The 24,072-nt window shown below is 39.5% G+C and overlaps 1 protein-coding gene across 2 annotated transcripts in view; it reads left to right on the top strand.

Annotated features, from left to right (window-relative positions):
• TNFRSF21 (TNF receptor superfamily member 21) overlaps positions 1-24,072 on the top strand; it is a 99,071-nt gene that overhangs the window by 22,741 nt on the left and 52,258 nt on the right. For both annotated transcript variants that reach the window (XM_007484039.3, XM_007484040.3), the window contains exons 2-3: positions 3,774-4,440; positions 7,449-7,952. In XM_007484039.3, coding sequence (XP_007484101.1) covers positions 3,774-4,440; positions 7,449-7,952 — 1,171 coding nt within the window. The remainder of the gene's footprint in view (positions 1-3,773; positions 4,441-7,448; positions 7,953-24,072) is intronic.

The raw sequence follows: 24,072 nt of genomic DNA, 5'->3' as shown, positions 1-24,072 counted from the left end.
TCTGCAGAACTGCTGAATAACCAAAAACATTCCCTCATCTTTTCTTCACCAAAGATTTTGTAAGAATGTGTGTATGAATATATAAATATGTCTATGTGTCTAGATGTATGATTATAGGTATATGCATATATATGTATACATACCATAGACATATATACATATATGGGCTATATGAATAGTCTTAGGGCATGGTGAAATAGCATGGTTATTGAATCTGGTATCAGAGGTCCTTGGCCAAAATCTGAGTTTTAATGTTTCTTCCCTGTATGATTGTGAGCAATCTTCCAAGCCTCATTTTACTCATTGGTCAAGTAAGAGGCTTTGGTCTACATGACATCTAATGTCCCTTTCAACCCCAAATTTATGATTCTGCTTTGGTTTTTTGTTTGTTTTTGAGTAAATGTAAGATCAGAAGATTTTTAAAATTCCTTCATATGTGGCCATTGTTTGACTGGGTCCTCTGCAATGCTTGGTTTTCTATAACCTAGCTGGTATAAGGCAATATGAATAACATTAGCCTTCTTTTAATTAGAACTGTGATTAGTTATCCCAAATGAATGAGAAGGGAGGAATCCACTTGATAGGTAGGGAAGTGTAGTGAGGGTTGGAGGGTGGTTTGTTTACTGCCAGGACAGTCTTATGAGATACAATAATCAGTGGGCCTCTGAAGCATCTGTCATCTCTGATGATTTCAACAATTGCTTCCTTATTCAGTATCTCGAAATGTCAGGCAGCCTCTTCCTACCAATAGATTACTTGGGAAAATGTAAAAAGGTCTTTTCTGGGGAACTAAAAGCACAGCCCCCAAAACCTAGCACAGAGCAATTTGACAGCTTATGTTCCTTCTGCAGAGGTGTGTGTGTGTGTGTGTGTGTGTGTGTGTGTGTGTGTGTGTGTGTGTGTAATACATTCAGTCTGGTATGGTCTGGCTGTTCTCCCCCATCAGGTAGGGAGCCAGAGTTGTAACATACTGTCCATCAGAATGTTATATGTGCCCAACTTCCATGCTAAAGTGCCCTGGGCCAGCCCCCAGTATTCTCCTCTCTTCTTAATATAATCTTCTCTGATTTAATAACCTGTTTGAGGCAGGTTTTTAGGGGTAGGGGACAAGAGAGGTTATCATTTTGAGTATTCATGCTTCCTTTCAAACTTTAATGCTGCTGCTTTTCTAAGTCAGCCTTTTCATTTAGAAATGAGGTACTGAATTACACACAGTGGAACAAGATGCCCTCTCTGCTCAGGTTCTTTGGTATTAGGCCCTTTGGGTCTAAATCTTCTCATCAGGAAACTTGGCAAGGAAAGGTGCCATTCTTCACAGTGGAGGTTTGGGGGCCTATTCTCCACAGTTCACTTGGTGGTGGTTGTCAAAGCGGCGAGACTAGGAATGAGCTTCTGGAGACAAGAAATGAGTAAGGAAAGTAAATTTAGTCAGAAATAGAAACTGGATGATTTATAGGACAATGTAATCAAAAGTGAGCCTTTTTTCTTTTTTTTTTAAACTTAAGATGATCTTTAAAAAAAACAAACAAACTTTATCTTCTGTCTTAGAATCAATACTTAGTATTGGTTCCAAGGCAGAAGAATGATAAGAGCTTGGCAATGGGGCTTAAATGTTTTGCCCAAGGTCACACATTTAGGAAATGTCTGAGGCCAGTTTTGAAACTGGGACTTCCCACCTCCTGACCTGGCTCTCTATTCTCTGAACCACCTAGCAGCCTCAGCATAAGATGATCTTAAATTTTCTTAATTAGAAAATAAGTAAATACTCTACCTCCCCCCTACCCCACAATCCTTTAAAGAAAAGATGAATAAGTGAGTTATATATACATCTCAGAATATTAGTCTGCCTTTCAACATCACTTGATAGACTGAAGTACCTTTCTCTCCAGAGAAAGTCATATCTTTAGTTATTTGTTATAATTAAAAGTCATATCTTTAGTTATTTGTTATAATTAAAATTATCTTGAGAGATTGACTTTTGGTTGAAAATAAAATTTATTGATTAGGCAGGCATCATAACCGAGAAAGTGATCTGTGACCAGGGACAACCTGAGCTGGGTCAGGCAGCTTAATAAAGAGGTTTTTAGTAGGTCATTATTCAACCCTTCCCTTGAACATCCCAAGACATCTTTAATTAGAGATAGCCAATTAAGAGGTGGTTCATCAACTTATTGACCCTTCCCTATGCCTACATCTTGGGAAACACACAGGGTATAGGAAAAGAACTCTTCTCCCCTTCAGTTCTTAAACAAATCCTGTAATGATGAACTGGAGGATTTCTAGATGAACTGGAAGAACCTCCATGAAGTGATGCAGAGTTAAATGAGAACAAGAGAACATTGTACACAGAAAGTGAAACACTGGTACAATTGAATGTAATGGACTTCTCTACTAGCAGTAATGCAATGATCCAGGACAATCCTGAGGGACTTAAGAGAAAGAATGCTCTCCACATGCAGAGAAAGAACTGTGGGAGTAGAAACACAGAAGAAATGACAATCTATTAAAGTCACCCATAGTAAAAGTTAGAAAGACTGGAAAATTCCCAGGAGGCTCCAGGTAGCTGAGAAATTATGGGAGCAAAGCAGAATATAGAAGAGGACCACTCATGCCCAGGATCCCTGTTTTTCTGGGCAATGATCTGCAAAGGTTCATTTATATTCCCAATGCCTTATACAGTACTTGGCTCATAGTAGGAACTTAATAAAAACTTGTTCTCTGAGATTGTGGATAACTTATGAATCAGATCATTAAATTGTTAGGGAACTGCAAACCTCTCATTAATACAAATTACTCCTTGTCTGGGACTCAGTTATACCATTTGTTAAAGAAGAATTAGATTCCAGTATTCTAAAAGTTCCCTCTTACTGCTGAAACTGTTGATTAACAGGCTGATTCACTGTGAATAATGATAATAGATATAGATAGCAGATAATAGGAATAGGAATAATGATGATGACTGTCTTGGTTTATATAAATAAGTGCACAAATTTTGGATGTGCTAGATTTGGGGACTTTGGGAAAGTGTGAAAATTTATTCAGTAGAATGTTTCCTTTGATATAAGTACTCTATAAAACAATTAACCAAGTGACTGAAGGGTCCTCATGGTTTCTTCTTTGCTTAGTCTAGCATTTAAGGCCCTCCATGATCTTACCCCATTGTACCTTTTCAGCTCTGTCTCCACTATTCCTTTTCACGTGCCTTCTGTTCTAGCCAGGTTTGGCCATGTACTCATACCTGAATATGCCCTTCACTTTTCTGTACTCTCTCCCTTCTTTGTTCTTTCTGCTCTTTTTACCTCGAATGTCCTCCTCTTCTGTTGTTGCTTTTTGAAAACCTCTCCATCCTTCAATGCCCAAATCAACCACCACCTTCCCCCTGAAGCTTTCCCTAGTTTTCTCCCTCCCTCTAACTCATCTTTCCTTTCTTGTGATCACAAAGCACTTTGTTCATCTCCCGTAGTGATATTGTGTCCTTCCATGTATTAATCATTTGTCATATGTCTGGCCTCCTTTCCTAGATGATAAGCTCTTTGGGGGCAGAGACCATATTGTACTCATCTCTGTGTCTTCCCCACATACAGTGCCTGGTATGTAGTTAGTGCTTAGTTAACTTTTGACTACTTCTTTACTGATTCATTTCAACCTTGTAGATCTTTGGTCCTTTGAAACTCAGTGGTGGTGGGAATCAGTCCTCTATTCTGGTCTTTCCTATTGCTATCTAACACCTTCTTGGGTTTTTTTGTTCCTTCCTTCCCCAACTTTTCTTTCAGCTTATCTTCCTTAGCACCACTCCTGCTCAGCCCAAGCAGCTGACTTCTGAACAGGATGCCATGAATCACTTTGGCACATATCTCCATTTTGACTCTGCCACTGGCCACTGGCTTACCTGTGACAAGTGTCCAGCTGGAAACTTTGTGTCTGAGCACTGTACCAACACTACCCTGCGGGTATGCAGCCGCTGCCCCCCTGGGACTTTTACCAGGCACGAGAATGGCATCCAGAAATGCCATAACTGTAGTCAACCTTGCAAACAGCCAATGGTTGAGAAAATACCCTGTACTGCCTTGACTGACCGGGAATGCGCTTGCCCATCTGGCACATTTCAGTCTAATGGTACCTGTGTCCCCCACACGGTTTGTCCCGTGGGTTGGGGTGTGCGGAAGAAAGGGACAGAGACTGAAGACGTGCGGTGCAAGCAGTGCCCTCCGGGTTCCTTTTCTGATGTGCCTTCTAGTGTGAAGAAATGCAAAACTTACACCAACTGCCTGAGCCAGAACCTGATGTTGGTAAAGCTGGGGACTAAGGAGACAGACAACGTCTGTGGCCCGCTCCCGTCTTTCCCAGGCACTCTTCCGTCTTTCCCTGACACAGCCATCTTTGCCAGCCCTGAGCAGGTGGAATACCATGAAGTTCCTCCTCCCACTTACATTCCCAAAGGTAACTGCGCCATGACCTTGCTAAATGTGGGTTAGCAGGATGGATCTGAGCACCAGGGATGCTGGGTAAAGATGCATTGACCCCCAAAATGGTTTCTGTCTAATTCACTAGCCCTCCTGGTGAAGTGGTACCAGGTGTGGACCCAAAACTCTTACTTCTTTGTGGAGGCATACAATTATTCTTCATGATTGTAAAGTTTAACTTCTCTTGAGCTATCCACATAAAAGAGCGAGCTAGATCTTAAAAAGTAAAACCTTAAATCCCATTTCAGTTATAAGATTTAGAGCTACTTCCTAATAAACCTTTTGCTGTAGCTGTTTATGGAAGCAAATTGGACTCAGGATCATAGACTCATCAATTTAGAGCTCAAAAGGACCTTGAAAGCCATTCCATTCCAATCCCTTTATTTTATAGATGAGGATGCTGAAGCACATAGCACTAAAGTGACTTGACCCGGATTTCACAGCTATTATGTGTCAGAGGCAGGATTTGAACCCAGGTCTTCCTGGCTTCAAGTCCAACATTCTGTCCCCTTGTTGACTTTCTATCTTTTTTTCTATCCCAATCAACCCCAACTGCACCCCTAACCATGGAAATTCTGCCTCTTTCTGTTAAGAGCTACTAGACTTAAAAATTTCTCATGGTAAGGTCATTGTTTTGATGTGGTTGCCACTGTAGTTTTCTAAACCCAAAGATGGACCTGTTAAGAAAAGAGGGAACTATGTGAGAAAGAAGAAAAAGGAACATGGGAACTGGAATAAATCTGTGATCTCAAATTGGAAATGAGAGAGGCAAGTAAATTATTCAAGTGGTGAGAAAAGTTGGAAATCTTGGTTAAAAAAACTAACTAAATGTTTTCTATTTAAATAACATCACATAACTAAGCATATTTTATATGGGGACACATTGTGTCTGTCTTCTGCTCATGATTTTAAGGTTTTTTTGTTTTTTTTTTTTAACTCACTCTCCAAGTAGCTGTCCTACAAAAAGTGGAGTTTGTGCCTTGATGTCTTTCAAAATTCCAGTAGGAAAAATAGATATGTAGCCCTCCAGAAATATCTAAGACTGATCTAAGGCTTTTTCAAACATGTTCTGCAGTTAATCCAATTCAGTTCAGTTTACTAAATATTTATTAAGCCTATTAAAAGAGGATCTATGCCCCAAATCTTGCATCTCTCTCCTGTGCTGCCACACAGTGATGATGGTGAAGTACAAAGGAAGAGCATCAACCCCCCAAGAGCATAGATAAGCCCAGACTGAACAGTTCCTTAATAGCCAAGAATTGATTAGAGTCCATAAAGGTATGGCCAAGGGTTACAGAGTGGAGAGAGTCATATAAGAAGTCTTCTTCTGGCTTTAATATCACCTGTGGTATAATCGCCCTCAGTTTCTGGATTTAGAAGCAGATTCATCTCTTTTTTATCCCAGAGGTGAAATGGATCATTGGTCAATTATGAAACTACAAGTAAACATACAAACAAACATACATAAGATCAGTATTGGAATGGAGCTCTTATATATTAATTCTCATTTGAAGCCCGAGTTCCTTCTTTAATGTCCTTGATAAGTGGGCATCTAGTTCTTGTCTGAAGATCTCTAATGATGGACCTCTCATTGCTTCTCAGGGTAGCCTATTCCTATTTTTTATTATTGAAAATAATAACACTTATTTAGCCTTTTGTAAATGTTTCATCCAATTGACCTGAGAAATGGTGTAGCTAGAAAGAGCATGAGGTTTGAGAGTTGGAGGACCTGAGTTTGAATCCCAGCTCTGCCGCTTAATGACCTGTGTGACCTTGAGCAAGTCATTTTATCTCTCTTTAAATAAGGCAGCAGGACTAAATGACTTTTGACCTTTTGAGCTCTAACTATGATCCTCTGCTACCACATAAGTCATGGCCAGACCTTCCTGCTTCTCCTTTTCAACTTTGTTTAAATCCAACATTTGACTGCATGGAGGTGCAATCAAACTGTGTTTCCTTATTTACTTTCTCCCCACTCCTACTCCCTCACCCCAATCTCTGTGATAGTGATAGTTTAATTGTAAAGTCTTTTCTTTTCTCTCCCCAAAGCCCAGCTAATGAGGCATTTGGTTCAAATTCAATCAACTTTCCTTCTATCTGGGCTAAGGTCGGTTGGGGCAGGAGAGAGGAAAGCAGAAAAATCTTTCTTTCTGTCTCCCCCCTCCCCCCCTCTCTCCCCTATTCCATCTCTCCCCCATTCTATCTCCCTTTCCTTCTGTCTCTCTCTTACTTCCCCTCTCTTCCCACCTCTTTATCCATTCTTTCTCTATATATCTTCCTTTCTGTCTTCCTCTTTCTCTACTCTCTCTCTGTCTCCCTTTCTTTTCTCTCTTTCTAACCTCTACCTCTTTCCCTATCCCCACTTTCTTACCCTTTCCCTTTCTTTTCTTTCTCCTCTCTGTCTCCACCTCTCCTGTTCTCTCTATCCCTATCTCTACATTCTTCCTTTCTGACCATCTTCTTCCCTCTCACTCACCCTCTCTGTTCATTCTCTCTCCCTATTTTCCCTTTCCCTTTCTCCCTTTCTTTTTTCACTATCCCTATTCTCTTCCCCTCCCCCTTTCTTTTCTCTTACTCCCTTTCTCCACTTTCTGTCTTTCTTTCTGTCTTTCTCCCTTTCTATCTCCACTCTTTCTATCTCCTCTCTCACTCTCCCCATCTCTGTCCACTCTCTCCCTATCTCCACTCTCTCCCTTTCTTCCTTTCTTTTCGCTCTTCCTTTCTTTTTGTTCTCCCTTTCTCTGTCTCTCTTCTCTTTCCTTAGCCCTACTCTTCCCCCTTTTTCTTTCTCACTTTCTTTGACTCCATCTCTCCTTCTCTCTCTCTTGCACTCCATCTCCACTCTCCCTTTCTGTCTGTCTCCTTCCCTCTCACTTTCCCCATCTCTCTCTTTCTTTCCTCCCTCTCTTTTTTTACATTTCTGTAAACATAGCCCTATGTATTTATATAAATATGTATATGCCAAATTGCTTTCCTTTATTTCAGGTATGAACTCGACAGGATCCAACTCTTCTGCTTCTGCCAGACCAAAGGTACACAGTGGCAGCCAGGAATTGGCAGCCTCCAAAAATGCCACCTTGTCCAGGGAGATGGGAGGCGTGAACAAGACCTCCCCAAACCTCCAGGTTGTGAACCACCAGCAAAGTCACCACCACCGGCATATCCAGTCAGTCCCAAAACCATTGCCCCCCATGGAAGCCACGGGAGGGGAGCGCTCTAGCACGCCCATCAAGGCCCCCAAAAGGGGGTCACCGAGGCAGAACTTGCACAAACATTTTGATATCAATGAGCATTTGCCATGGATGATAGTACTCTTCCTCCTGCTGGTGCTTGTGGTGATTGTGGTGTGCAGCATTCGGAAGAGCTCAAGGACTCTAAAGAAAGGCCCCAGGCAGGATCCCAGCTCCATTGTGGAGAAAGCTGGGCTGAAGAAATCTGTAACCCCTACACAAAACAGAGAGAAATGGGTTTACTACTGCAATGGGCATGGTGAGTCCTTCCCATATTTTTCTAGATCCTTCTTTCTTCCAAGATTCTAGAAGGGCTTTGAAGTAAGGGAAGATGAGGTGTGCTGATGGCAATGTTCTTTAAGTATGTCTTTTAGACATGCTCTCAGAGCTAATTGTGCTTTAGGGAAAATAAAATCAATATTAGTCCAAATAAGTTGAAACAGGGTAAACATACTTCATGCTATTAAAACAGGCTGTCATAGGTGCATAGGAAAGGACGTTAGAGATCATCTTACCCAAAATTTACTTCTTACAATTGATGAAACTGAGTCCAAAAATGTTAGCTTAAGATAACTACAAAATCAGAGTAGGAAGAAGTCTTAAAGGTCCATCTCATACCTAAGCGGGAATCCTTGAAAGCATATGATCATGCAGGCACTACTCTATTCAAAGACCTCAAATGATGGGGAGCTCAATACTCTATCGGATAGTCCAGTCCACTTTGGGTCATATTCAATTTTAGACAGATAAATGACCTTTGGACCAGTCACATAATTAGTGACAGAAATAATTTTGTGATTCCCATTTCAGTGCCCTTTCTGAACTTCCACAGCTCTTTTGGTTATATCAGAAATTTGGACATTAGTAGTTGGTCTAGTAGAGCTATTCCTGAGATATATGGATCTGATTGAGCTTGGTCCTTTTGGATCTCAATTTCTAAAGTTAAGATTTAGATTATTTGCCACATATGCCCATTGCCGCCTTCTCCATCTTCTGAAAATGCACTAGCAGAAGTGAAAATTCCATTGTATAGCTGGACCCTCAAATACAAAGTCTATACATTTTGTCCTTATTTAATTGCAAGTCCTGCATCTTGGGTGGAGGTCTGAAATTGTTGTCATTTTTAATCATGTCTGATTTTTCATGTTCCCATTTGGGGTTTTCTTGGCAAAGACACTGGAATGGTTTGCCATTTCATTCTCCAGCTCATTTTATAGATGAGGATACTGAGGCAAATAGAAGCAATTTGCCCAAGGTCATACAGCTAATAAATTTCTGAGGCCAGATTTGAATTCACAAAGTAAGTTTTTCTCACTCCATTCTAATCACTATACCACCTAGCTACCCCAGAAGTCTGGAGATCTGAATTCAAATCCTTAATATGCTATATGCTACTTGTATGACCTTGGGGAAGTTATTTATGTGATGGGATTAAATGATCTCTAAGGTCTTTTCAAATGCTCTCCCTCTAAGATCATTCACTTACTACAGAATCCTAGAATGCAAGAATTTGAAGGTCTTTAGAAGTCAAAGGGGCATATACCTAGAGCTGAAGGGTGGATCCTGTGAGGCCTTCTGCTCCAGTCATTTTATTTTACAAATGAGGAGAGTGGCCCTGAGTAACATCACAGGAGACTGGTTAAGTGACATCAAAGGGCACAGTGGAGAGAATGTTAGGCTTAGAGTTAGGTAAGACAAGTTTAATTCTTTCTTTAGACATTTAGCTGTGTAACCCTGTACAGGTCACCTAACCTCTTATCCTCAGTTTCCTTATCTATAAAATGGAGATAATAGTAATACCTACCTTGGTATTGTTGTGAGGTTCAAATGAGGTAACATATGACAAGTGCTCTGCAAACTATAAAGTGTTCTAGTAATGCAAGCTGGCATTAAGGGACTTTTCTGGGACTGCATCCAGCATTAGTGACAGATCTAGAACAAGGATCTCCTGACCATCTCCAGCTTGGTGCTAGTACCAGATAGCCTAGAACCCTCTGGTCTCATTTGTATGGAATCATATTCAAGATTCTGAAATATGATGTCAAAACCATTGATTAATCAGCTTTCTAGGACTTTGCTCATTTCTTTAAGTGAACTGGAAGGGTTCTTTGAGGTCACCTAGTCCAGATCTCTCATTTTACAGATGAGGAAACTGAGTTCAGTTTTTTTGTTTGTTTATTTGTTTGTTTCTTTTCTGTCCTGAGCTGACAGATAAAATGGAAGCCCGACCCAGGCACATTGGCTCCTGGCCCACTGTAGAGCAGATGAGTCAAGGAATTTCTCTCTTGGTAATCTGATCTGAGTAGGCAGCTTAAATTGCCCTCCAATAGGCCAGTTACTACATACCTTTGTATCCTGCTCCTGACTCATCGGGCTAAAGTCTTTACTTTTGCCCCATCAGTGTTTCCATGGGGAAATAAGTTTGAAGGCCCTTTTAGAATGTGTCAGCATTGATATCTTGGTTACCTGAGTTACTCCAGAAGCACTATTGCCTTCTGGAAGTTGTATTTAACAGAACTAGTGCTATTAGTGTTCTCTTGGGCTTTCTTTCTTTCTAGTTGCCAGATGCCTGAGGAATAGAGTGAATTTTACAGTTCAAACTTAGCTCATAACCAAGAAGATAATTTAGTCTAAGGATGATCCCACAAGCTTTTATTGTGCTTTATGCAGTGTGTATGAACCATTTTGATGTCTGCTTCCTTAGCTGATCCTCTGTTGAGTCAATCAATCAATTAATTATAAACATGTGGCACTGTGCTAAGTGATGGGATATAAGAAGAGACAAAAACAGTCCCTAGCCTGGAGGACCCCTCCAATGATGTATTAGTAGTTGACTTAGTTAAGTTCCTTAGTTACAAAGTACTAATATAACTGTACTCTGTAACATAGTACCACGTATAATATAATATACTATTGTAACTCCTGCCTCCCCCCCCAACACACACACTTTTTTTTTTTAACACTTATCTTCTGCCTTGGAATCATTGGAATCAATACTAAGTATTGATTCCAAGGCAAAAGAGTGGTAAGAGCCAGGTAATTCGAGTTAAATGACTTGCTCAAAGTCACACAACTAGGAAGTGTCTGAGGCCAGATTTTTTGAACCCAGATCACCTCAACTTCAGATCTGGTACTGTATTCACTGTGCTACTTAGCTATGCCTATAATTCCTTTATAGAGAAGAAAATGGCAAACTGTTATAATATCTTTGCCAAGAAAACTCCATGGGCAATATTGGCATGCTGTGGTCCATTGGGTCATGAAGAGTTGGACATGACTAAACAATGACAACAAGAATAATGTAACCATGAAGTAGATAAAGCAGATGGTATCATACCCATTTTACAGATGTATAAACTGAGGCCCAAAAGTTAAGGGACTTAGTCATAATTACTACAGCTAAAAAGAAACAGAACCTAAGTCCTTTACCTTGAAGTCTAGTGTTCTTTCCACTGTTAGACACTCACATAACTTGAGCAGCCTTGGAAACAACTTCCTCCGTGCCATTAAAGTGATATAAATTGCTGGTCAAGTGGGTAATCCTAGCTGCTATGGAGGCTGAGGTTGTTTGGAACATCTCTTGAGTTTCAGGAATAATCAGCTGAAGTGGACTGTGCTGACTATGTGTCTGTATTAAGTACAACATCAGTGGGGTGAGTTCTTGGGATTGGGGGTGTTAGGTTGCCCAGGTAGTGACAAACTATCCCAGGTCAGAAATGGAGCAGGTTATGGGATCAGTGGATGGAGAATCAGGTTTGGAGTCAGGAAGACCTGGGTTCAAATGTGGCTTGAGATACTTCCTTACTATGTGACTCTGGGCAAGTCACTTTATCTCAGTTGCCTAGCCTTTGCTATTCTTTTACTTAAGAACAGATACTTAGTATTTATTCTAAAACAAAAGGTAAGGGGTCTAAAGAAAGAAAGAATAGAAAATGGAGCAAGTTAAAATTCTCTTGATCTGTTTTGGGATCAAGTCTATGAGTAGTCCCTCTATTTGCAGTTTGGAACAGATGAGAAGATCCAGATTTCACAAACAAAATACAATGACCAACTACTGCCCTAAAAACACAAACCAAAATTCTTTTTCCCCAACAATAATATGGGTTGTTTGGAATTTGGAGGGGAAGGTTCAAATTAGTCAAAAGCATGATGAAGGAATTGTGAATCTAGCTTTTTAGCCATCTACTCAGTGTTAGTAGTCTGTCACATTGACTTTATTTGATGACAGCATTTCTTTAAATAGTTTCTTAACATCTTATTTCCAGTGTTTAGTATTAGCTCTTTTGGCCTTGTAGATTCTTCTAAGGTCTGTATTTTGCTTTCCAACTTCCCAGTTTCCAAGGAGAAAAAGGGAAAGTCCCATTGAAGAGAGAACTCCTCTGTCTGATGGCTATTCCATGTTACAAACTATCTGTAGAGAACAACAGGGGCTTATTGATCTGATCATAATATATACAAATCCTGTCTAATAAGAGCCTTCCTTGACCTTTCTCTTTCTAGCCCTCTGACATAGGAACCCAGTTGTACGGGCAGTAAGTAGTACACAGAAAGAACCCTAGACAAAACATTGGGACATGAGTATTCTAGTCCAGACTCTGAGACCTTGTAGTTTGTGTAGTTTGTGAGACCTTGGGCAAGTCGCTGTTTCTCACTGGGACTTCATTTTTCATCACTGTTTTTTTAAAAGACAGTTCAACTGGATCTCCAATTCTCTTTAACATCCTATTTTTCTTTATTTGGTCTTTTTTTGCTGAACTATTCTTTTGGTATTTCAGAGATCAATTAACCTGGAAATCTGTGTGAAGGCAATTATTTAGGGGACATTGATTCAAGTACAGAGTCCAGCACTGCCATCTTGCCCTCTTCTGTGCCATCCTAAACATGCCAATTATTGAAACCTACCTTAATCTTAATGATAAACTACCAAATCACTTATCATCAGTAAAGATTCTGTAGAAAGGAAGGAGTGAGGGCTATTTAGACTCACACCAATTTCCTTCCCCATATGGGCATCCAAACACTCTTTTTACTGCCTTTTTTTTTTTTAAAGCAAGACTGGTCCCAAACATTAGAACAGTAGCAAATATACTCAATGTAATGTGGAATTCCATTTCAAGACAATTGGAAGATTCTCTTGGGATTTGTTAAAATTCAAACAATGGGTTCTAGAGACTGTAGGATAAAATCAAATGCTCCTGCCCTCAGGGAACCTATCCTAGAGATAAGTACCTTGAAGAAGTCAATAGAAAAGAAATAAAGGGATATAGAAGACATAGAAATGTCATTTTGAACACAGTTATCTGTAAAAATCATAATAACAATAACTAACATTTATATAACACTTTATATGGGCCAGGCAGGATGCTATTAACTCATTTGATCCTATAATACATATAACTCATTTAATCTTCACAATAATTCTGAGAGGTGACTACTATTATTATCCCCATTTTACAGATGACAAACTAAGGCAGAGAGTGGTTAAGTGTCTTTTTTAAAGTTATACAACTGATAGGTAACTTTGGTCACATTTGAACTCTGGTCAACCTGACTTCAGGCCCATTGATATTATGCATGCAAAATACATGTATTACCTGAATACACAGATATATTTGTGCATGTGCCTATATGTGTCTATATAAATTGGCTCATACCTATGTTGTATTTGGGTATGGAGCTTCTGACCCCTGCTGGCTATGTGGCCTTGAACAAGGCTCGACTTTTGTTCTGAGAGAGAGAAGAAAGGGGAAACAACTCATGGCATCTCAGTCACTTGATAGGAAGGTTTAAGTGGAAAGTATAAATAATAACTTCAATTTTGTAGCAAATTTAGCTTTACCAGAAGCAGTCCTTAACAAAGTTCTGTTTAGTAAATAGCTCAAGTGGTCTTACCCTGATTTCATAGACAAGAAAGCTGAGGCTCAGAATAATCTATTCTTAATACCATGCTGCTGATAGGTATCAAGAATGTGGGATTTGAACCCAGGTCTTGTGATTACAAATAAATCTAAGACTATTGCCACTACCTCTATATGTAAAGCTCCCTTTAAGGAAACAATAATTCTCTCTCTCCCTCTCTTTCTTTCTCCCTTCCCCTTCCTTCCTCCTTCCCCCCCTCCCTCCTTTCTCCCCCCCCTCCCCTCTCACTTCCCTCCCCCTTTCCCCCAGCTAGGCAATCAAGGTTAAGTGATTTGTCCAGGGTCTCACAGCTAGGAAATATCTGAGGCCACATTTGAACCCAAGTCCTCTCAACTCCAAACCTGGTACTCTCTCCACTGTGCTACTAGCTTCCTCAAAATAATATACTCTTGATTTGGAGAGAGGGCCAAATCCAACCCCATGAAAAGGACAAAGATACTTTATAACTTAATCTCAGTGCTATCTTACCTTTCTCATTTCTTGGTTGTCTTGCCCTGTTGGTCATTGAGAAATTGCCTTGTAACTGGGTTGAGAAGATGAAGGTAAGGAGAGGAAAGCCTTATATTTATTCTTGGAACTAAGAAGGCTTCTGGAAAGCAAACTCATAACTCTCCAGGACATTTCCCAATTAATTTACATGTGATATTTCAAAAAAAGTTGTTGAGCTTCTTGTCTTGGGAGCTATCTCAGGGGAGACTAAAGAGAGAAATGAGGAAAAGAGAAAATGAGAGATGGTGAAAGAATGAGATTATTTTGTTAAGTCTGTATAGAGTTGCAGATTATCATTTTATTTAGTCTCTGGAGTCTCTGATCAAGAATTGAGGTCAGATAACTCAGGAAACAATCAAAGAAATTTGTCCTATGATTTTCTTTAAATGTATGTATGTGATCTTAAGGCTAGCAAATTGTGCTCTCCAGGGCACAAAGGTTTTTATCCTATAGTAAATTCAATTATATGTACTATAGAGAGCCCAGAGAGTCTATTGGGCTATAACATATCTAGAATTCCTAGCAATTTTGAATCTTTTCCATTGTCCCAGTTCTGGATTCAAGTGCCTCAATCCTCAGGGGCCATGATGGATATAGAGCTGGAAGGGACCCCAGAGACTGTCAAATCCAACTTTTGTTTTAACCGATAAACAAACTGAGGCCCAAGGTCACTTGGTAACAAAAACAAGCTCTTAACCTAGATCTCCAGATTCCTGAACTAGGATGATCCTATAAACTGACTGCCATTCAGTGTCATAAATTCTCAATATGGATTTGCCATTAAATAAATTCATTTCCTCAAGACTCATTAACTGGAAAATTAAGGCAAGTGGAAATCTCATTTGCACGGATATCTCAAGTGGAAATCTCATTGCCTCTTTTTCTTTTATATTATATGATTCCCTGGGTAACAGCAATTCCCTGGGTATACAAATACAGTTGCTATGCAGGCCATGTAGAGGACTGTATTCAATTGGCCTGGGTTTGTGAAGACATCTGTTGGAGAATTGGTACCTCTGTGCGCAAGCTGGAAATTGAACAGGAAAATAGTCACCTTTTATAGAATTATATGTTATAATGCCATTTGCTTGAATGGCAAGCCCAGAATGCCTAATACCACTTCAGTTTGTCTAGTTCACTCTATTTGGGGGATTTGATTATATATTGCTGCACAATGACTTTTGTTGTACAATGAACGTAAGTAAATTCCATTGCAGGCACTGATCCACATTGGTAGAGGGTTTTCCTCAACCAATAAAATCATAGACCTGGTCTCCAAAAAAAGGGCTTATTGGATTCGATTCTTTTAGTAGTACTGTCACAAAGACAAAATGGGCACATAAGGGTCCCTGTGGCCACATATTGACTTACTTTCAAAATGTAATGTTAACCTTTTTATTACATTTTATTTATTTGTAAAATAAATAGTTCCCAATTACATTTTAATCTGGTTTGGGCCACATTCAGGTGTTTGAAATCTTGTTTAAATCCTGGTTTAGAAGATGGAGCCAGATTTTGCAGTGTTTTCTACCACATCCCTAGCATAGTACTCCGTAAATCATAGGTCTTTAGTTAGTACATTAGGGCCCTTAAATGGACCCTACACGGACTGTTATTTTGTGCTGGGGATTTAAAAAAAAACAGCCCTGTGAATATGGGCTATAATGTATGATATGTTTATTTATAAGGCTGGATAGATGCTTCAAGGCATTGAGCCATAAGCATCCTTCTCAGCCTTCTCTTTGCTTGACCATATGACAACAGTGGTGGAGAATTGTGCATAATCAATTTTATGTAATCTTCATATAGCTAAATTGGCTTCAAGCTTTAGACTAAGGCCAGTTGACTCTAGCTAAGGGAAACTCCTATATGACAGACAGTAAGAGCTTAAGTGCCTTTTAGAAAGGAAAGAAAAAGAAAAGTTGAAGGAAAAAAAGCTTACAAATATCCTTGGAAATGGGATTTTCATTTGCCTAAATTTTTACAAAATCTGTCTTATTTAAATGAATTTATTTCATAGTAAATCTGCACTGAGAATTAGCAAGATGGCATTGCATAGATCCAGAGATGGATCAACTTCAGGTCATCCAGTCTAGCTCTCTCATTTCATTGATGAGGAAACTGAGCCCCAGGGAGACTAAGAAACTTCCTATGTTAAAAGGGAAGTTCTTTTAAGAGACACATGGAATCGTTGGGATTTTATACTCTTGGAAGAGAAATGCAGGGAGAATGTTTCTTAGTTCACTTTTGGCCAACTCTTACCCCACTAAACTATACGTTGCCATGGTGGTAGTTTGTTGTTGTTGTGTATGTTGTATATAATGTTGTATATATTTTGTTGTATATAGTTTGTATTATGTTGTATATCATTTAAAAAAAAAGAAAATTCAGCCCAGGAGAGGATTTTACATATAATAGACATTTAAATATTTGTTAAATGATAAGGAAATTCAATACAAAAGTAAAGATATAATGGTAGATCCCTTCCCCCCCCCCTTTTTTTGCAAAGAGCAGCCATCTTTATTTTCCTGATTTTAATTTTGTAACCTAAAAAGAATCCACCAGAAATGTTATCTTTTTTCTTGTACTGGATCTCGGTTTTTCTGCTGATAATTGTTCTTGGCTTGTATAAATGATCTCTATCTTTTTGCTCTTATTGATCTTACCTAGTTACAGAGTAAGAATTCTTAACTCTTTTTGTGCCATGGATACATTGACAGTTTGGTGTAAACTATGGACACCTTCTTGGCACAGTATTTTGAAGTGAGTAAAATAAAATACATAAGTTTGCAAAGGAACCCAGTTATGCTAAATTGTATTTTTCAAAATATTAAAACAAGTTCATGGACCCCCAGGTTAAGAACTTTTGCAATAGAGTCATTCTCAGCAAAGCCAACTGTTTTCCGGAATTCACTCAATAAAATGATGATATCATAATGGAGTTAATTGAGAGAAATGTTCAGTGTCTTATGGAAGTGTCACATGCTTTGTTTCCGTATGTTAAAGGATTGCATTAGCTGGGTTGAGGCCATCACTGTGTTAACAGAAAAATTGTGAAATTTAAATGGAATGGTTTATTGGTGGTTCCAACTACCAGCTTTCTTGACTTCTTGATTTTCCCAGTGCTCATTTTCCATATGCCCAAGGGAAGGGCAGGATGGGTCAAAAGAACAATATGGAAAAGAAAGGGAATTAAGGAGGAGGAAGGGAAGAGGCAATACTATATATTCTTGTATATATATTCTTTGCAAAGAACTGGACTATTGACAATTCTACTGTAAAATTACTCATATTTGCATAACTTTATGGTCTGGGAAGCTCCTTCACAACTGCCCTCTGAAATTGTTTTTAACTTTATTATTCCTATTTTACAGAAGAGAAAACGGAGACTAAAATAAGCGAATAGTTCCATAGTCATAAAATTATACTGTGTCTGAGCCAGGATTTAATTCAATTCAACCAGCACTTATTAAGAATCTCACCTGATATCAGATTGTCCAAAGTGCTGGGGAATACAAAGGCCAACAAATAAAAGTCTCTGATTTCATGGAACTAGCAAGCCACCAGTAAACAGATGAGTAAGTACAAAATAATTAGAGGAGAAAAGGCAATAAAAACTAGGAGGAGGAAAAAAGACTTACTGTTGGAGACAGCATAGAGACTAGTAAGGAACTAGGGATTCTAAGAGGTGGGAGATGAGGAGAGCATATGTTGCAGACTTAGGTATGCTAGTGCAAAGCAAGAGACATAGAATGCCAAGGAGATGGAATACCAGGATGGAATATTCAACTCAGGTCTCATGACTCTGTATTCACTCTGTACTACACTCTCAGAGCTTCTCATTTCCCACTTACATGGCATTCTGTATATCTTATTGCTGTTATTGTTCATTGATTTCAGTTGTGTCTGACTTTTTGTGACTCCATTTGGAGTTTTCTTCACAAAGATACTAGGGTTGTTTGCCATTTCCTTCTCTGACTCATTTTACAGATGAAGAAATTGAGGCAAACAGGGTTAAATGAGCTGCCCAGGGTCACACAGCTACTGAATGACTAGGATCAGATTTGAACTCAGCTCTTCTTGATTTCAGGCTTGGCACTCTATCCATTTCACCATGTTGCCCTTCTATATATATTCTACAGTCTATATTTCTACCTACATTTTAAAAAAACTCTTACCTTTTGTCTTAGAATCAACACTAAGTATTTGTTCTGAGCAGAAGAGTCACAAAGGGTAGGCTATTGGGGTTAAATGATTTGTCCAGGGTCACACAGCTAGGAAGTGTGTGAGGCCCAATTTGAATCTGGGACTTCCTGTCTCCAGGCCTGCTCTCTATTCACCGAATCACCTAGCTTCCTCTCTGCCTATAATTCTTATACCTAAACTACCTATCACCAAAATCATCTGCTTCACATTATTAAAAGGCTTTTAATCAGTAGACTTTGAAGCCATCTGCCTCTATTCTATATTTCTTCTCTTTTCCCCTTCTGGAGGAAGCCAGCATCTCCATTAGAGAGGGTGAATGTAGTCCCAAGAATGCTTTCCTGCTCCCTGGATCTATTCAGATATCTCATTGACTCCTTAGAGGTAAAAAAAAAAAAGATGGGGAACATCAAGCTGGTTTTTCTCCAGCACTGCTCCCTGCCCTTCTCATAGACACATGGTGAGAATAGAGTTAAATTATTCTGAACTTGGTTCAAAAAACAGTTAATTCTTGCCTAATGCCATTTTGGGGAATGGAGGTGAGTTGTAGGGATAGACAAGGTGAAAGTCTCAATCCAGAATTGGAAATCCATGTTTGGGACTCAAAAAATGATTCCCATCTTTACTCCACCAAGGTCTGACTTAACCTATTCTGGAGGACAGAACAGGCCCAGCCACCTTGCAAAATCTGAGCCTTGAACCCACCAGATGGGACTAAATCTCTTCTTGCCATTAGTATAAATCTCTGAGTGCTTGTTCTACTGATGGAGAGTGGAGGCTGCTAATTCTGTACCTCTCTAGGACTGCAAACTGAGCCAGCTACCTATTCCTTCTGATCCAATTAAGTAAATAGACTTAGCCTTTGCCTTTGCTGAAATACTATTTAACCTTAATGTATTCTGCTTATTGTTCATTAGGGTGAATATTACACTGTCTGATAAAGGACCTTTTTTTTTCCCCCAGCTTTGTGTGTATTGCCAGTTACTGGCACCTAAGTAAAGGCCAATATATGTATGTGTTTTGGTAATGAACAGTATTAAAATGCTCCCCCAGTATGATTTCATTGAAGAGAAACCCATATATAGGGATGGAGAGGTTAGGCTAACAGAAATACTTTCCTTTACGTATAAAGACTTAATGGGAAATTCTGATTTAGCCTATGGACACATGCATGGCTAAGCAGCTTCTAAATTTAGAGGGCTCAGGGAAGGCTACCAGCTATATAAAGGTTATCATTAATATCAAAAGCAGAAAATTTTCTTCTGGTAAAAAAAAACAAAACACCTCTGATTCCTATAGTCTTAATATGGAAGTTCATATGATGGATTGGAGAGCACACTTGGCTTGAGAGTCTGGAGGAAAGAAAAAGAAGGCAATGAGCGTTCCTTAAGTGCTTACTATGGATTATGTCAGTCTCTGTGCTAAGTGCCAGGGACAAATAGAAACCAAAAAAAAAAAAAAGGAAAAGAAAAGAAAGATAACCCTTCTTACCCTCAAGGAGGTTATTTTCTAATGGGGGAAAACAACACCCAAAAGGGAAGTGAAAAGTGATGAAGAGAGAAGATGAAGGCATCCAGTGCAGTGGGCATAGTTTTGAAGTGAAGAAAGTCAGCTCCTGACTGTGTGATCCTGGGCAAGTCACTTACCCCCTAATTGCCTAGCTCTTGCCACTTTTCTGATACTAAGACAGAAGGTAAGGTGTTTTGTTTTTTTATGTCAGAATTAGGGGTGTGATGGGAATGAAAGCTGGTCAGCCCAAGCCTCTTCACAAAATGGAGGTCTGAGGAGAAACTCTCAAATGGGAGAATGGGGAAGTGGGGTACAGCTTGGTGGAAGGATATTGCTGGGGTTAGATCCAGCAGGGTTTATAATGGATCTTCCAGGTTGAGGAGATTCCAGGCAATAAGGGAGATCCCAGGGTATGGTTATAACTAATGCATGATCCTGAAGTTCAGAAAGTCAGGACATTTCTTCTAGTTGCTGAATTCTAGTCTTGTCTCTGTTGAATACATGAGGAAATGTCTTAATTTCTCTATATCTTCAGTACTCTACTTATGTAAAATAATGGTGTTTGACTGGTTTTGTTGTTGTTCAGTCATACCTAACTCTTAGGGATCTTATTTGAGGTTTTCTTAGCAAAGCTCATGGAGAGGTTTGCCACTTCTTTCTCCAGCTCATTTTACAGATGAGGAAACTGTGGCAAACAGGGTTTTTGCTCAGAATTATGCAACTAGTAAGTGACCGAGGCCAGATTTTAAGTCAGGAAGATGAATCTTCCTAACTCTAGGCCTGGCACTCTATCTACCAGGTGCCCCACTTGCCTGATATCTATTCCCTGAATGGGGTATTCCATCTGCTATCTCCCTAGCCTTTGTAGGGACTGTCTCAATGCTCCTTTTCCTGGATAGTAGTTCCTCTTCATCCCAGCCTTTTAGAACTGCTTTCATGTCACCTCCCTTATAAAGCTCTTTACCAACTCCCTCTCTCCCCATTGAAATCATTTTGCACATAATTTACTGTGTACATGTTGTACTGTAGAAGCTCCTTGAGGGCAGGAGCTGTTTTGTTTTTTTCTTTGTATTCCCAGTACCTACAGGCAGTACCTAGTAATTTTTGTAAAATGAATTGAACCTCTAAAGCCTCTTCTAGTTTCACCATTTAATGCTTCTTTGGTTTTGGTGAACCTGATGATAATAATGTGCAAAATGCTTTACTGTGTCATGGAATTGGATTCTTCCTACCATTTGAGGTAGGTGTTTTTATTATCTCCATTTTCCAGATATGGAAACTTGAGGCTGCATGATTTATTCATTTGCCCATGTTAGTAAGTATGTGAGGTAAGATTTGAATTCACACTTTGCCACTTCACTGGCATCTGTCTTGGTTTCTGTCTTAATTATTCTACTTAGTCCTATAGTGTGTGTATGTATACATATGAAATAGACATGCATAATGTGAAAAAGGAAGGCGTGTGATTCCTGTGTATCATGGTTAGAGCTGTCAATATCCAAATACTGATCATTTCCTAAAACAAAACCTACAGCAGCGTTAGGGCCCTGAATCCTGGTTTCCTGAGGAACTGGACTGGTTTTATCTTAGAGCAGATGCAGTAATCTAATCTATGAAGCAAGCATTTCCTTTGCACATGACAACACCCTAACCTGAAGCCTTGGAGGAAAGTTTTGGGTTTGAAGCTAGTAGCCAAACATCCTCCTCCCACTTTCATCTTCTTTCTCCTCCTTCCCCTCCTGCAAAGGAATGAGCAGTCTCAGCTTGGAGACTTTCTAAAGAAGTATGACAACTTTTTAGTGCTTAGAATCTGGTTATTGCCGGTTCTGCTTCCTTGTTTTCAGAAGGCTTACTGGAACAATAGAGATAAGGTTCTATTTAAAGCTGGAAGGGATATTCCAGTCCAAGACCTTCATTTATACAGATAAGGCCAAGGTAGTAAGCCTGAATTTGAATCTGGGACCTCTGTGTTTAAATACAGGCCTCTTTTACCATACTACACAGTGCATTTGGTAATAACTTTTATTTATAGATCTTTTTAAATTTATGACTCACTAATAAATCTGTGGAGAAAGTATTATGACCTTTGTCTTGCAGATAAGGAAACACTCAGAGGTATTCTGCTACACAAAAGCATTGGACTTGGCACTAGGAGACTTGACTTCAACCAGTGGTCTTGATGGCTTGCTAGATGGCTGTTCATTGTCCTGTTGGTTCCATATGATTTCCCATATCCTTAAAATGAGCTGGAGAAGGAAATGGCAAATCACTGTAGTATCTATGCCAAGAAAGCACCAATGGGCTTATGAAGATTTAGACGTGACTGAACAACATCATCCTTTTCTTGCCCATCTAATTGTGCTAACAAAATTAATAATCCTACCTGAAGGGAAAAATAGACTTTACTTTGCCTTATGCTGTTGGGATGGTGAGAAGAGACAGAGTTACTGAAGGGTTTCTATAGACTTTAGCAATCCCTGTTCATTGCCTCCTTTCTATCCCATATCCTACTTCTCAAACTAATGTTCTTCTATCCCTGCTTGGTTCATTTAAAAAATATTTTATAAGCACACAGTAGGAGATGAGGTTGAGATGTGACGGGGTAATATTGCTGATAAAGAGGATAATTAACCCCTTAGGTTCCCATTCAGGCCACAGGGCAAGCTTTAACCCAGATTTTTGAGAATAAAAATGGAGAGGATGTTGGCTTGTTGACCTCTGCATGGTTTTTCTCTTTCCTATTTATCTTCTTGAGGAGGGAGGAGAGCTGAGGGGCTGGAGGAAGTTTTCTAACTTCTTTGAGATTTTTTACTCAGCCAGTCCAACTCTCTGTGAGCACTAAAAGAGATGCCAGGTCCTCTAATTGGCAGAGTGCAGTGCCTCGATAGGGAGCTGCTTGTGGGACTTGGGGGGCAGTGCTGTTAAAGAGTTCTGAAGCACATAGATATAGTCAGTCAGTAAACATTTACTAAGTTCCTACTGTATTCCAGATGGTAGCACTGGGGGATACAAAGAAATGGGAGAGTTGGCTCTGATCTCCTGGAGCCCAAAGTCTCCTGGGGAGGATTGGTGGTGAAACAACATGCAAACAGCTATGTAGAAGCAACTATAGACAGCATGAACTGGAAGTTATCAATACAGGGAAGGCCCTAGAATTAAGGGGATTGAGAAAACTTTTCTTGTAGAAGGTGGGATTTCCCCTGGGACTTAAAGGAAGCCATGGACTATCTGGGAGATAGAGATGAGCAGGAGGGCAATTCCCTGGGATGGGGAACTGCCAGAGAAAATATCAACAGCAGAACTGAGGCAGAAGTGTGGGACTGCCAGTCCTCCTTCCACTACCCACCTTCATCCTATTTGCTTTTTGGCTGTCTTCTCTCCTTCTTTGCCAGTGATTTTTCCTACATAGTAATGCTGGGGTAGTTTGCATCTGTGATTTGTATTATCTACTGGGGCTTTTAGATGACTTGGGGTATAGAGAGCCAAGCCTGGAGACAGAGAGCCTTTGGTTCAAATCTACTTTCAGATTCTTCCTGGCTGTTTGATCCTGGGCAAGTCACTTAACCCCAATTGCTTAGCCCTACTACCCTTTTGCTTTAGAACTTATATGTAATATTGAATCTAAGACAGAAGGTAAGGTTTGTTTAAAGGGGGGAAAAAAGAAGAAAACAACCTAGTTCTTAGATCATAATTTTTGATTAGATATCATCTTACCTAAACCCTATATTTTACATGAGAGGATACTGAAGCCTACAAAGGTTGTATTAAATTACTGAGGTAGTTTAGAAGCAGAGCTGGAATTTGAACTTGGAAATCTAGGTCCTTTGATTCTAAATTTAGTACCCCCCATTTTGCAACCCAGTGGTCCATCCTTCTGCATCAGCTTCTGGAGAAGAAGAGCAAAGTTATAATGTTACAGATTTTTACCAAAAGAGGCAACATACATGTGCTAAATTATAACTGATCTTTTCTAGATAGGTGAAGAATTATGAAGAATTACATCCCACAGAATGGCAATAACTTATGGGTGGAATTAATAATAGAAAATCACATATTTCATATAGGCCTTCTTTTTGTTGGCTCTAGTAGTCTACAAATATACTAAACAGAAATCTATTAGTCTTTTGGGCCAAAAATAAGTTATTACTTGTATTTGGAGATAAGAAGCAGAGAGGTCTTATAGAAAGAGAGCTGGCCTTGGAACCAGCAAGAACTGGGATCAGGTTTAACCTCTGACATCTTTTGGCTGTATGACTTGA

Source organism: Monodelphis domestica, chromosome 2 (genome assembly GCF_027887165.1).
Source record: "Monodelphis domestica isolate mMonDom1 chromosome 2, mMonDom1.pri, whole genome shotgun sequence".
NCBI lineage: Eukaryota > Metazoa > Chordata > Mammalia > Didelphimorphia > Didelphidae > Monodelphis > Monodelphis domestica.
The sequence above is the reverse complement of the archived record's forward strand: the minus strand, read 5'-3'. Positions and strand labels throughout refer to the sequence as shown.